The following is a 14,709-nucleotide window of genomic DNA, read 5'->3' on the forward strand; positions in this document are numbered from 1 at the left end:
GGTATACACGTTCCTTTCTTAACTTTTATAATGGAACATTATATTTTTTGGACAATTATTTAAGGCAGTTCAATTTAGAAACACTTTTTTTGGTGTTTGGTCCATAATATCCGGCTACAGCTTAGAAATAAATTAGTATATGCACTTTACACGTCCATGAAAACTGGCATATCTTTAGCATATCATCACATAAAGCCACCAAAGCAAAGAGAGACTTACGTGTTATTGTTTCTGCAGTAACACTGTTCTTTAGAAAAAACCGAGATCAAGTCTTTTCTGTTTTTGTTTTCTGTCAGTCCACGAGGTGAGGGTGGAGGAGAGAAGGAGGGGAATTTACTGAAAGAGTTCAAACACCGTGAGGAAAAGATCGAGCCTGTCTTTCTTTCTTTCTTTTGGTCAGAACTTGCTGCAGTCATACACAAAAGCTCCCGAAGTGCGATAGATGGATTGGCTCGGGGGGAATGACATCTGACAGCTGTTATTCCCATTCACCGGCGAGTTATTCAAGCCAATTCGTTGGGATTCAAACATCTCTCGGACCGAGTGGAAGTTCTGCTGCTGCGCCGGGTACGTGGCGCCCAGGTGGCCCAGGTCCCCGGCCTGGTTCAGGTACCACGAAGTCAGCCTCCCTTGGTGGGGGTGGTGGCCCTCCTGCCCCGAGTTCAGGTTCCCGTGGTTCAGGGAGGATGCGCTGGTCGTGATGGAGTAATCTGGCAACGTTTCGTCCACGGTGGTGCTCGGTGCCAAGTGGCTCGATCTGTCCCCGGCGTACAAGCTCATGGCTTGCATGTTGCAATGATAGGTGGCGTTGGAGGTAGTGGAGATGGAGTTCTGGTTACAGGGGGAACTATACACAGAGGTCTGGCTCGGAGAATAGTTTAAGGACAAAGACGGTGTTATACCTGTCCTGGTGGAGGCGCCGAGGCTGGGGGTGAGCTCTGTGGCCCCTTGCGGAGACCCCCGGAGGGAGGTCATGATGTTGTCTACGCTGAAGCCCTGCGTCGAGGCCTGGCCGTGGTGCTGGTGGTGCTCGGAGCCGTCCATGCCTATAGACCTGCTGGACGGGATGCTGTGAGGGCTCCCGCTGGACATGCTGCTGCTGTCCGGGCTCTCGATCTTGGGCACGGTGCTGAGGGAAGGCGAGTCGGCCTGCGGCGGCGTGGCGCTGCCGTTCTCGGTCTTAATATCCTGGATCCTCACCGGCTGGGACCCTTGCACCGCCTGCTCCTGGCCTTGCTGCCGGGGCGGCACGTCCTTCTGCTGCCGGTCTTCTTTCTCCTTCATCGCGTCCTTCTTCTTGAACCGCCGCCTCCTCCTCAGGAAGCTGCCGTTTTCAAACATATTGTAAGAGTCCGGGTCCAGGGTCCAGTAGCTGCCTTTACCGGGTTTCTTATCATCACGGGGCACCTTGACAAAACACTCATTCAGAGACAGATTGTGCCTGATGCTATTCTGCCAGCCCTGCTTGTTGTCTCGGTAAAATGGAAACCTCTCCATGATAAACTGGTAAATCCCGTTCAGGGTCACCTTCTTGTCAGGCGAGTTCTGGATAGCCATGGTGATGAGCGCAATGTAGCTATAGGGGGGTTTGACCATATCCTTGGGCTGAGGCTGAGGTGTGTACGGTCCATACGCACGGGCCATGCTGGCAGGGTACTGGTCATGTGCCGCATGGGAGTACATGTTCATCGGAGCTGGCATCCCCGTGTATCCTCCACCGGCAGCGGCCCGGTAGTAGCTGGGGTCGCTGCTGATGTACGGCACGACGCCCAGGGAGTTGGGACTGGAGACGGAGTAGCGAGCCTGCATGGCTTCACGTTGATCCGGCGACAATATAGCTCCAAAAATAGGCAGACGAAGAGCTCCTCTTCTCCCTCCTGTGACCGAGGGCGCACAAATCTCAGTCCCTCACTGCTCAGTTAAAACAAAACTGCAAAAAGGAAACAGGAGAAAAGTTCACAACAGTGCGGCGTGCTGGTTCTCTGAGGAGCTCAAGCCGTCCCCATGCCCGTGTCTCTGCGAAACAGACTCACATTGAAAAAGTTCTGGACTTTGGATATCCGTCACCACACAGGACTTTTTGCGCAGTTAAATTCTTTCCTCCTTTTTGCTGCCAGTGGAGCTCCTCCCCGAGAAAGTGCGCGGCTCGTCCAATGAGCGAGTTGGAGAGAGAGAGGGAGCAGAGAGCTCCCGGCCACACTCAGAGCTTTAAGTAAAACGAGAGAAGGTGTTGGTAACTCCCAGCCCGGCTGCAGCCAATACCTCAGACGTGCCAGAGCAACTCACATGTACACAATCAGATCAGGGAGCACATATCCCTGCACAGTGTTTCAAAACAGCATCCTCAATCAGACCTGTGGCTGTCAACCCAAACAGATGTGTCATCTTTCAAATGTTTTACACACATTTAAAGAGGCCAATTAGTTTGGATATTAAAGAGTTAAATCATGTTTTCTCTGTGCGTAAAAACAGATTTTACGCATAATGATCCATTGACTTTATTTGGCACGCTCTCCTGCAGCTGTCCCTTTTAATAAGTTAATCAATAACACTGTGTTTTCCACTATTTCATTTTTTATTGGAAACTATAGTAGTTGTATAGTTAACCAAATGTCGTCGTTTACGTGCCACTCCGCGTCTTTTAAAGCGCGTTTTTATTAGTGCAAAGCCTCCACACCAGCAGCAGATCACCGGGAGATCAAAGCAGGGCCATCGGTGGCCGTGGTGCGTTTAAGTGCGATCTCATTAAAACCAGAATTAAAAGACAGGTTTGTGCTGAGTGGGACCAGAGGGGGTGAGGGTTAATTCAAGAAAACGATTTAGAGACAAGGGGCCAAATGGCTCAACCTTGTTTACTGGCTGCCTAATGTGTTGTGATGTCTGAGGCCTACTGAGGATTTATGGCCCAATTCACAGCCCAGAAACCAAACTGATTATTGGATTATTTTATTCGATTGTATTCTTCACACCGACGTAAATCTTCAATTAAATGCTTAAATAAAAAAAGATCAGGATAGTTTAATCAGTGTTATACGCCTCTATGATTTTCCCATGCCACTTTATTTATTTTATTAGACTCAGTTTTTAGGGACAAAAGTATAAAAACTCTGACCAAACATAGAAAAAGAAAAAGTTCAATAAAGCTGTATCTGTATCAGCGGTGTCAGAGGCGACCGTGCATGAAATTGTTAATGGTCATTGTGAGGCAACGTTACAGTCCCAGTGTCGCAGTAATCCTCTGCAGGTCGTCTTAATTAAATGTCCGTGCAGTGGCCTGGTGCTGCGCCGGTTTCTCCTTACATGGACCCGGGCATGAACTTTTTCCACCGCCCTGGGCTGTTTACACAGTTCACGACGGGCCTTCCACTTAATCCCACGGCCTGCCCACCCAGCCCACCTTAACTCTTTATTATTTAAAGGAATCCACGGCCGAGGCCCAGTGAAGAACACGAGAAAGTGTCACAAGAGAAGCACTTGATGGTCGTTGATTTTTTTTATTTTTCATACAACGAGCAATTTATCCTTATTAGAATATATCTTTTTCTTTTATGGTGATTTACCTGTACCTACATTTTATTTCTACTCATTATACTTCATTCATTTATTTATTCGATTTTTAGAATGTTATTTTATTGTTACTAGTTTTTGTTGTGTGTGTATGTGTGTGTGTGTGTGTGTGTGTGTGTGTGTGTGTGTGTGTGTTATTTATGCATTGTAACAACAAACTGCATCTTTAAAATTATTTCAAATTGTTATATAAATTAAAGCATAATAAGAGCTGATTATAAATAATCAAACAATGGGAGTTTAGACATGGCCTTTAATTTTTGATATATGCATATATATCATAAACGCAATACCATATAAGAAATAAAACTCAGGCTAATTATAAAATAATTATTTGTGCTATCTCCAAAAACTGATGTTGATATAAGAAACTCATAATTCAGTTTTCACTGATGCAGATAGACCAATAGAGATAGACTGTCTGTCTGCCTGTCTGTATCAGACAGACAGACAGGCAGACAGACAGACAGACAGACAGAGGGTGGAATAACTTTGAATTTGGTTCCCTCTGGCGTTAACAGTGTGTTAGATCTTTGCTGTCGTAAATACAATTAAACTGATTGGTGTAACTTTTAATTGAAGTTGTCTATCCAACCATTTTAATGATATATTCAAACCGGACCACATAGATTAAACGTATTCATTAACACATTTTGAAGAAATAATTAATTGAACAAATAAATAAGAAAAATGACAAATGGCTGAGAAGAAAAAAAACAAAAAACATAACCTAAAAACGAGCACAGAAGTTGCAGGGCATTTATGAAACACTGCTGTCACCTAGTGGTCTACTAAAGTACTGCAGACAGCGATTGACAATGATAATCAAATCAAATCAAATCAAAGTTTATTGTCACATGCACCAATGACAGCGTCATTGGAGCAGTGAAATTCTTGGGCAGCATCTATGCAGGCAGCATCTACACAGTAGACGGGCTTTACACAAATTTTAATAATTGACATACCATATAACATATACCATATAACGTATAACATATTAAAATGAAGCAGCAGTTTACAGGGTGAATGAGTGGGTAATATTAAATTAAATAATATGAATATATGTGAGGTAAGTACCTATTAAGTGTGACCTGTGATCTTGTGACCTGGCAGGCAACATCTACTTAGTACAAAAGCAGCAGTTTATCGGGTGAAGGAGTGGGGAATATTAAATTAAAAAAAATATGAATATATAAGTAGTAAGTACGTAGTAAGTGAGACCTGTGATCTTGTGACCTGGCAGGCAAGGGCTTTACAAAATAAAAATAAAATAACATACCATATAACATATAACATATAACATATAACATATAACATATAACATATAACATATAACATATAACATATATCATAAAACATAGCAAAATGAAGCAGCAGTTTACCAACAGGTTGAAGCGGGGGGAATATTAATTAAATAATATGAATATATGTGTAGAAAGTGTGTTTGTATGGGTGGTGGAGCAGAATGTACATGGTAACTGTTCAGAGGGTCAGTGTTGCTGATTCAGAATAATCTTTAGGAAAAAACAGAAGCACCAAGCAGCATCAGACAAGGAAACACCAGGAACCAAAAACTGTTCCAACGACTCGGTTAAATATGTGGGTCATACACTTGTACTACCACATAGTCTGCTGCCTACATCATGTTGCATGGCATTAATGGAAATATGCATGATAAAGGTTTACAATTGTTTCTGTTGAACCAACAGAACTGAACCAAAGACTATAGGACGTTTTCCACATGCACAACATTTGAAGCATTGCTATAAATAGTACCTCTGAAAAATGTAAGTGTCTGACTATAGATTATCTGGAATGGTCAGGAATTGTTCATGAGGCAGCAGGTGGTGTGGGGTTGTTGTGCTCAGAAATGGGTTTCCCACTGATGTGCCCATCGCCAATCGCCACACCCACCCACACGCACACACCCACACACACACACACACACACAAACACACACACACACACACAAACACCCATCAGAATGACTCACAATGTCCCGTTAGGCACAGATATATGAGAGAGATATGACGGAGGAAAGTAAAATAGCAGCAAAGCTACACATACATTTCGGCTTCGAGCCATATATACAGTCTATGCTTCGATCTGAGGTGGTGCGTTCAGGCTCTTATGAAACACTTGTGACCGGATGATTCAGGACGGATGTGAATACCAAGTCTGAACGATGTTTCTCAGATCACAGACTCCTTCTGCCAGTTTCCAACACCACAGTATTCCGCTCATTGACCTAAGGCTATCTGTATAACCATTGCATAGAGATGGCTATAAACAGCCAGAATATGCGGCTCCACCACAAAGTTGCACATTTCAATTCATAGGCCTAATAAGCAAAAGAGGAAATGCACTTACCCTTAAGTCAGACATCATTGGTTGTTGAGTGAAATTATCAATTCTGCTGTCCTGGGCCCTTATTCTCGTCCTCTTGGTGCTTGTATCCCAAAGTGTCACATTACTGGTTCAATAATGTCCAGTGCTGTTCCTCGAGTATCTCACAGTCTTAGATTGTGACCATATTTGTTAGTGCTCATCTGTTTGTATCCTCCAGTCTGTCTCGGTCCTGCTCACCAGATTCATCACATTTCCACCAGTTTTACCACATTTCCACTTCCAACAGTCACTTTGACCACAATTCGTTTCCAGGTTTCCACTGAGTCTCCACGCGTTGACGTGCAGGTAGAATCCACCTTCATCAACTCACACTTCGCTAACGCTAAGTCACCGAAAAAACCGCGCTCAAGGTAACAGGAAGTAGAAGTAAGGCGAGGGGTTCAATGCGTGCGCCCATTGGCTGAGTCAGATCACCTGTGTTGACTGCGTGTTTTTTAAAATCTAAATATAATATTTATTTTCATGTTTTTAATTACTTCTCAAAAGATAAATTATAGTTTTCACATATATGAAATTTTAATAATAAATAACCAGACATTTCTAGAGGAAACTGTGGCTATACTTAAACACCCCAGTCACCTCTGTGGCGCCACCTACTGGTCAAAGAGTCCAGATCATCTTCTTAGAACTCACTGAGGAGATGTTGCTGTTGTGCAATACCCTGAAAAAGTTGTAGACCACATGCAGTCCATCATGGTTGTGTGTCCTAAACACTGCTGTGTCTTTTCATTCGTCTTTGAGTTGGTAGTTTTAGATACAGGAACATATATTATATATATATCACAGGATAAAATGTATTCACGGTTTTCCTCAGCGTTACGGACAGAAACATCAACAAGCTCGTAGAAAGTCTTTCATGGGAGCCCTCCCTTTAAAATGCCTGTTCAGAAAAATAACACTCATCTATGGATTTGCCTAAATATCTCTATATCTATACCAATCTATATATATTATTACTTCAACACATTCTATGACACTCCATTTTCTACACTTCACCTCTCAGACACGGTGTATCAACAGACAGACAAAACTCGATAGATTTAATATTCACCCGATGTCTGCTGCTGCAGATAATATAATCAAATAAATATATCGCTGATGTATCTGTTACTAACGTGATGAGCTCAATATAAACCACCCTGGCTCTGCCTATTTTACCATGATGTCTCAGGCTTATGCTGTGTACAGCCCCTTAAAATGTGCAAATATTCCTTGCAATACAATTATCACAAATTAACCTAAGCCTACTGACTTTTGAGGCATTTTAAACAGGTCTAAACAATGTCATCTGTCTCTTTATATTCATTTTATAGAGTTTATGAGCCTTGTGCTAATGTATTTCATAGAATCATATAATGTCTATCATCAATAATCATCATATCTGTTCAGTTGTTTTTACGTGACCTGATCATTTGGCAGTTCTGTATAATGTAATCATTTATTTGTTAACTCTCAATTTCTTTGCAAAGTAAACAAATAAGACAACCCACAGAATTTTTTTCTAGCCATTGCACTTGCAGTCTCCACTAGATGGCAGTACAGCCACATTTAAAACAAACGACCTAGCGATGAAGAATGAAACATTTTTAACATCAGAGTTTTAGGTTAATTATTTTATGTTGACTTGGTCTTTTTTCTCAATTTCTTTTTACTCATTAATTTAAGAGCACATTTTATATTAACAATTATATTTGGGTCTCTTGGTATAATAAGACCCTAACCCTAAATTTCAATTAAATTCTCCACATGAAATAAACAGCTGGGCCTGAAAGAAGGATTCATTTCTTTTGAATAAATAATAATGGTGTATCTGTTATGATAAGTAGCCCACAGTGTATTAGCACTGTACTGTTTACTGTATGTTGACCTTTTTATATAATTTGTTAAATGTTCTTTTTCATAATGTTAAAATGTCGTAGGAAGAGACCAGAAGGGACAATCAAAGTCAGTAGCTCTCAAACAACAACAGATAGACAGTATAATAAAAGTAATAATAATAACAATAATAATAATACTTTGGGAAAAATAGAATTTATGTGAAAGGGTACTCAAGTAATTTGAGTTTAATGATTTCAGAAGAAACGTTTTGCAAAAGGAAACACTTCCAAACTCTCTCTTAAAAATAAATCTCTTTAATGACTTGTAACATCTTTCAGTAACACCAGGAAACCAAATTAAGTGCATGAAAAAAAGGGTACGCGTTTTATGTAGGTTTTAAGTAAAAATGTTAATGTAAATTGTATCCACTTGTGTTAAATCAGAGGTTTGCCGAAAAAATGAAGTACAAGTCCTCATATCATCACCATCACTAAAAGGTTTCAAAAGTTCATTAAAAAATTTAAAAAAATCCTTCATCAATACTTTTATTGTCTCAATAATCAGCCTGAGGGTTGAATGAGAGGGACGGCATCGGACAGGTGTGTCACATGACGCACGGCTTGACGTCCTGGCAGACGCTCTGGTGATGGTGGTGGAGCTGGTGGTAATACGAGCCTCCGCTGCTGGGATGGAGGGACGAGATCCCGTTCAGGTTCAACACGAAGTCCTTCCTGTCACACCCAGGAGCCGAGTGACCGGAATACCGAGACAGTCCCACTGGAAACAAACAGCACAAGTCAGGGTCACTCAGTTCTTTAGCTAGGCTGCATCATTCGTGTTATTTTTATTCCTGGTACTGGATAACCAAAGATAACATATATGTAATCTGTGCTCCAGGGGAAATGCGTTTAGGCCATTTTTAATGAGGTCAAAGTGTTTAAAGTTGTATCCAGTCTATTAAAACCCTATAATAACAATTTAACATAATGTGGGTTGCCAGGTTGCGAAAAATCATTTGGCTGATATTTATCTTTTGTATTTGATAAAGGTATAATTGAATAACAAATAATAAGAAATTTCTTTTTTTGGGTTACTAACTATGAAGTCAATGCTAATGAGATAAAATTGTGTTATTGTTGCATTGTCCGTTTTCTGCTCTGCAGCCTTGATCTTCACGTTTAACTAAAAACATGAAAAGACAAAGCACGTAGTTTATTTTTGTGAAGGAGGTTAAAACAACAGCGATGAGATTTTGACAACGTGGCAAATCCAAAATGTTTTTTTTAGTTTATAACGGATCAATTGAACAAAAGTAAATCGTATGTTTATCATTGAGCCCCAATTCAACTTATATATTCAACTCATAGAGTTTATGTGGGAGTATTATTAGAAAGTGACTAATTTGATCCATGATGTCACTAAAAACAAACATTCATACAAAATAAAAAATATAATGAAACAAAAACGAACTCAAGCTTTAACAATAACAGGCTTGAATAATTGTAAAACAGTAAAAAAGAAGTGAATATTTTTTTACACGTTAAAGGCCTGAATGAAGTTGCACTGAAACTAATGTTTTTTCCTACTGTTATAACATATATGTGTGATTCTGATTAACCTTTTCAGTTTTGTTGCTGAATATTTCAGTTCCTTTCTATAGCACGAGCTCCTCTATATCTTCTGATTAAATGCAAGTAGCTGGTGAAATTTAGATTAAACACGAGTCAATATCGGTTAGAATCTCTTTTCAAAATTTTAAACACAATTTAATGATTTACAATGAAATATTAGAACTGAAAAACGAATGTTATGACGATCTCTAGATTTAATTTGAACGACGATATTCGTTGGTTCTTGACATACACTTATTTTATGAGCTATAATGAAAAGTATATATTCGATTAGGTTGTTTAATATTTTAGTCAAAAACTGTTCATTTCGCCTGTAATTTCGTTATGCATTGATCACCTGAAACAACTCGAATAATAAAACATGAAATGTGAAAGTTTCTATCGATTTAATTCGCATTGGCTACGTTTAGCTGTTTGTGATGCGTAAAGATAACGACTCCCATTTGGGCTGACAACCCACTACTGAGGTTTAATATGAATTCTGACCTTTTACAAAAATTACTCTATCAGATAATTCAATACATAGTTTGTACATATGAGCAAACAGCGTGTATCCACCTGGGATGTCAGAGGAATCTCTTGCGTTATGGTGCAGATAGCCCTGATCCAGAGAGTAGGATGAGGACATCCCTGTGTGCAGAGCAGAAGAAGTGGGGCTGCCTGACGCCAGACACTGCTGCTTCATGTATGAAGGAACACCAGGTGAACTCCAGTGAGAGGCTGCGTTCACATAGGGCGACTGACTGTCCAGAGAGCCCAGCATGGCAGGAGAGGACTGCATGGGACTGCTGTTGCTGTCCGGGCAGTAGTCCGTGTTGGAGGCCGCTTGACACGCAGCCATGTACGATGACCCGGAGCCTGATGACATGTGTGGGACGTGGTGGCCCCCTCCGAGACCCTCGAAGCCGCCTGGCACTGGATTACCCATCAGGTCGAGGTTATAGCCGCCGTGACATGTTAGTGAGCCTGAAGGTGACTGGAAATCAAAGTTTTGTGGCAGCATTGACGCACCGAACCCGATGCCATTCATCATCCTGTACATTGGTTTCAGAGCCTGGCACTTCCTGCGGAATCCCCGAGGTCTGCGGCGAAAGGAGCCCTCCTCGAACATGAACTCACTCCCCGGGTCGATAGTCCAGTAGTGCCCCTTGCCGGGTCTACCCAGACCTTTGGGCAGCTTTATGAAACACTCGTTCAGAGACAGGTTGTGTCTGACGGAGTTCTTCCATCCCTGGTATGATCCCCTGAAGAAAGGGAAGCGCGCCTGCAGGAACTGGTAGATCTCGCTCAGAGTGAGCCTCTTGGTGGGCGAGCTTTGGATCGCCATCACGATGAGAGCGATGTAGGAGTAAGGAGGCTTCTCGGGTCGCCTCAAACCCGAGTTCCCCTTCTTTCCCTTCACGGCTGCAGGGTGCGTGCTCTCCATCACTGGCTGTGCGCTCAGCAGAGTTGAGTTCAGAGCCGCTGGTCCGGAGTGTGCAGGATTAGATGGATCCAGATGTGGCTGGGAGCTTTCGGTCGTCATGGCTGCGCCTCTTTTTTTTCTGGGAATCCAACCAATATGGGTTCCTGCACCTGGGAAAAACTTTCTCTAAACGCTCAAAGGTTTCCTGATGTGACAATAACAGAGGTCAGAGTCTCCTTGCGATGCTCCGCGCGTTTATGACCGTGTGACGCCAGCCGCTGTGCCACCTTCCTCCCTGTGTCCATCGCTGGCTGTAATCCCATATGAGAGGAGGAATAAGGCTCCTAGACTTTGCTTGCGCATAACCATCGCGGCCAAACACAACCCGACCACCTATCAATTCTTGAATCTCTCTCTGCCCCTCTATCCCCCCAAATCCCTCCAAGAAATCGCCAGGAACTGCTCCCTCCCCATCTGGCCCGGATCCAGACTAGAAGCCGGACACGGCGCAGTGGAGTAAGACAAATCTCCTCCCACGTCTCCCTTTTCCAAAACACCTCTGTTCACATTTGTAAGACGAATATTTGGCCCCATAACCTGACATGTCGTGGAATAAAGGGACTCGATTTTTGCATGAATCCTTTTGTCTCATGGACTTGCAAAAAGTTGATGTCATTTTGCAAAGGTGCACATGCGAGGGAGTCCTGATTTGTTTGGTATCTGTTCAGGGTTATGCCTCTGACATGAGTGGGAGCATGCTTTTTCCATCAGAGCGTGCCAACATACCACACACAGTGCACGAGTGTCAGTTTACCTCTCAGGGGCCTGGATTTCATCCCTGGGGAAATGAAATTATTGTAAAAAGGTCGCAAATAATGATTTAGATGCTGGAACAACGTCAATTACTGTAAACAGCTTATTGCATTAAGTCAATTTGGAGTCAAGTCCCCACATTTATGACGTGACATAGTGAAATTCAACTCCCCTTCACACACCAGCAGAGTTAAAACACAATATTCCCTGAATATCAGCAACATCAAACCTGCAGTCCTGCTGCGTACAGGACGCGTAGCTGGTTCCAAAAGGAAATTTACTTTCTAGCCTCAAAAGAATGGGGCCTATAGTTGGAAGACATTTCTTCCTATTGTGGATTCCAGCTCGGTTCGCTCAGGATGCACCATTTGTATAAACTCTTTCCTGCGCATGTGTGTTGACTGAGGCGACAGCTATTTACAGAGCCAGACAGAAAACATAAATATTGAATGCCCCCATCCGGTTGCAGAGAGGGTCTTGAAGAGTGGGAAAATCAGATTCACTTCAGAAACTGTGGATAATGTTATTATTATTATTATTAAGATTTTATTCTATATTTTAAAAAAAATTGTATTTGTATTATTCTACTTTCTTTTATCTCATTTTATTATTCTGGTGTATTGTGTGTTGCTGTTTTCTTGTTGTAAATCATACTTTGTGAAACTCTTAACCCTTGTCCTAACCCTACCCCTAACCCTGGTCAACCAAGTTGTTTTAAATGTGCTACACAAATAAAATTGACATTGACATTAAAAATGATAATAATTATAATGATATTGTGATAGGAGGCCCTTATTACTGCACTTCCAATCGCCTCCATGCAACAGCATTCACGTGAACGTCTCATCCAGGTGTGTCAGTCCTTTTTTAGCCCAACAGGAACCATCATGACTGCTTTGTATTTAGCATGAGTACGTTTTTTATATTTCATTGTAAAGGGCGTGTTTTATGAGAAGGTGAAAGAAAAACAGTGGAAGTGCTTGTTTTCAACACGTTTATTGAACGAACAATTCAGCAACATTCATAACAAACAACAAATATGTATAAAATAACAAATCTGATAGTGCTTTAAAAGGGAAATTACCAGAGGTACAAAAACAAGTGAAACACCTAATGCCGCCACAATAATATCACGAAAATGTAATCCCAGCAAAGATGGGAAAAAGTTCAGCCTCCTCTTTTCCCTCATCAGTGCACGTCGATGACTATTCAACCATCAAATGAGAAGAGAGTTCATCTGTGATATTGCAGCAGATGTGGAGCAGCAGCTCGGGAGTCCATGTGGCACGAAGGAGCCTTGAAGCATGGGAACGAGGCAGGTGCATGTGAATAAGGAGCCATCACTTCAGTGTAGGGCGGCCAATTGAAAGCCGCAGGGTAGAGAGCGAAATGTTCCGTGTTCGAGTCTCTCTTGTACGGTGTGCTGAGGATGCTGTCTATAGCAAATGAACTAGTGAACTTGGGACACGGATCAGTCTTGGTTGCAGCCGCAGATCGTGGAGGGTTCAGCGGCTCCTCTGCGCGCCCGGACGCCTCCTCCTCCGGCTGATGCTGCTGCTGCTGCTTGCCGAACTTCTTGTTGATGCGCTTTCTCCTGCGACGGAACACCCCGTCAGCAAACGTGTACTCGCTGTGAGGATTGAGCATCCAGTAATTGTCCTTCCCCCAAGGTCTCGACGGGTCCCGGAGCACTTTGAGAAAGCAGTCGTTCAGGGACAGGTTGTGGCGCACCGAGTTCCTCCAGCCGGTGTAGCTGCCCCTGAAGAACGGGAACTTCTTCATCAGGTACTCGTTGATCTCCGCCAGAGTCAGGCGGCCACACGAGGAGTCCCGGATGGCCATGGCAATGAGGGCGATGTAGGAGAACGGAGGTTTGGGTCTCCGGGTGTACGGCTTCGACTTGCTGCTGCTGCTGCTGCTACTGCTGGGATTGACAGGTGGAGGGCTGTGCGCCACGCAGTCCCCATCCGAGCCCAGCTCCTCCTCAGCGCACACAGAGGAGCTCACACTCCCCCCCTCTGCATCACTTGACACCTCAAAGTGTTTCATGTCAAAGTGGCTCCCGCACAACACCTCCAGCTTCATCCTGTGATTGTAAATCCCTTGTAATGGTGCTGCGTAAAGATCTGTCCAATAGGCTCTCCGTGCGTAAAGTTGGTATCTAGTGTTTGTCAAGACGCAGACTGTTGGGAACCGGATCCGACGATTTCCTTCTGTGTTGTCATGCCGGCAAGTGGACTAAAACCTCATCTCACCTACAGTGTGCGTAAGCAGCAGTTTATAGCCGGCTCACCTAAGGACCAACCCCAACAAGGCGGGGCCATAGATGATCTGGAGCGTCACACAACATCTTTCCATTCCAAATAAGCGCACGATAGTCTTTAATCAAACCACGGATCTTAATAAAAAGTTTCACCATGACCCTAAATTAAAGTATCGACCATTATTGAGAGAAGATAAGCACCGGCAAACACCAATGAGTGCAGCTCTCACCTGTGAGGATCACCTGTGAAATATGATCTTGCAAAAACCTTTGGACTATTTCACCTGAGACAACCAGGTGGCGTATTTTTCCTTTATATTTGTGAGGAGGTGACAGCAGGTAGCTCAGTATAAATTGTCAGTTTCATGCAGCAAAGTATAATTACAAAGAAATATCTGCCTCTCTTTACCTGGATGAAATTATTTTCATCCACCTTGTAATTAAATACAACTCAATATACTGTTATCTCCTATGGAGAGCTCTATTTATAACACAGTCTGTGGGAAAAGATGCTAAATGCGTGAGCAGGATACTAATGCCAAAGGCTTATCTTTAGATGTTTATGCCAACTGTACAGCCCACATAGAAACCAATGTTATTTTGTCTCCCCATTTAAAACAAATAGTGGAGCTGGGCCTGAATTGTGGGTTCACCCAGCAAATTATTTTCCATGATTTATTGTCTCCATGAAAATGAATCACAAAAGAGGTGAGCTCTCAAAACAAGGGTGTGATGTGATGCCCAAAGCACTATAATGAAAATAGGCCAGCAAGTGAATACACCTATTAAAGATACTCCCATGC

At 42.7% G+C, this 14,709-nt stretch overlaps 2 protein-coding genes across 2 annotated transcripts in view; both read right to left on the reverse strand.

Moving 5' to 3' along the window:
- Positions 1-396: 396 nt before the first annotated feature.
- On the reverse strand, positions 397-1,809 carry foxc1a (forkhead box C1a). Its single transcript, XM_061085033.1, has one exon. It carries the CDS (start codon positions 1,807-1,809, stop codon positions 397-399), a length of 1,413 nt encoding a protein of 470 aa, XP_060941016.1.
- A 6,589-nt stretch (positions 1,810-8,398) lies between these two features.
- The window catches only part of irf4a (interferon regulatory factor 4a), a 41,444-nt gene continuing 35,133 nt past the window's right edge, over positions 8,399-14,709 (reverse strand). The window contains exons 8-10 of the mRNA XM_061085071.1: positions 13,154-13,206; positions 9,984-10,821; positions 8,399-8,571 (exon numbers count right to left, since the gene is read on the reverse strand). Coding sequence (XP_060941054.1) covers positions 8,399-8,571; positions 9,984-10,821; positions 13,154-13,206 — 1,064 coding nt within the window. The remainder of the gene's footprint in view (positions 8,572-9,983; positions 10,822-13,153; positions 13,207-14,709) is intronic.

Source organism: Limanda limanda, chromosome 13, assembly GCF_963576545.1.
Source record: "Limanda limanda chromosome 13, fLimLim1.1, whole genome shotgun sequence".
Taxonomy (NCBI): Eukaryota; Metazoa; Chordata; class Actinopteri; order Pleuronectiformes; family Pleuronectidae; genus Limanda; species Limanda limanda.

Bases quoted from the DNA above. Each gene is read 5' to 3' on its own strand.
- foxc1a (XM_061085033.1), bottom strand. From the start codon at position 1,809: ATGCAGGCTCGCTACTCCGTCTCCAGTCCCAACTCCCTGGGCGTCGTG.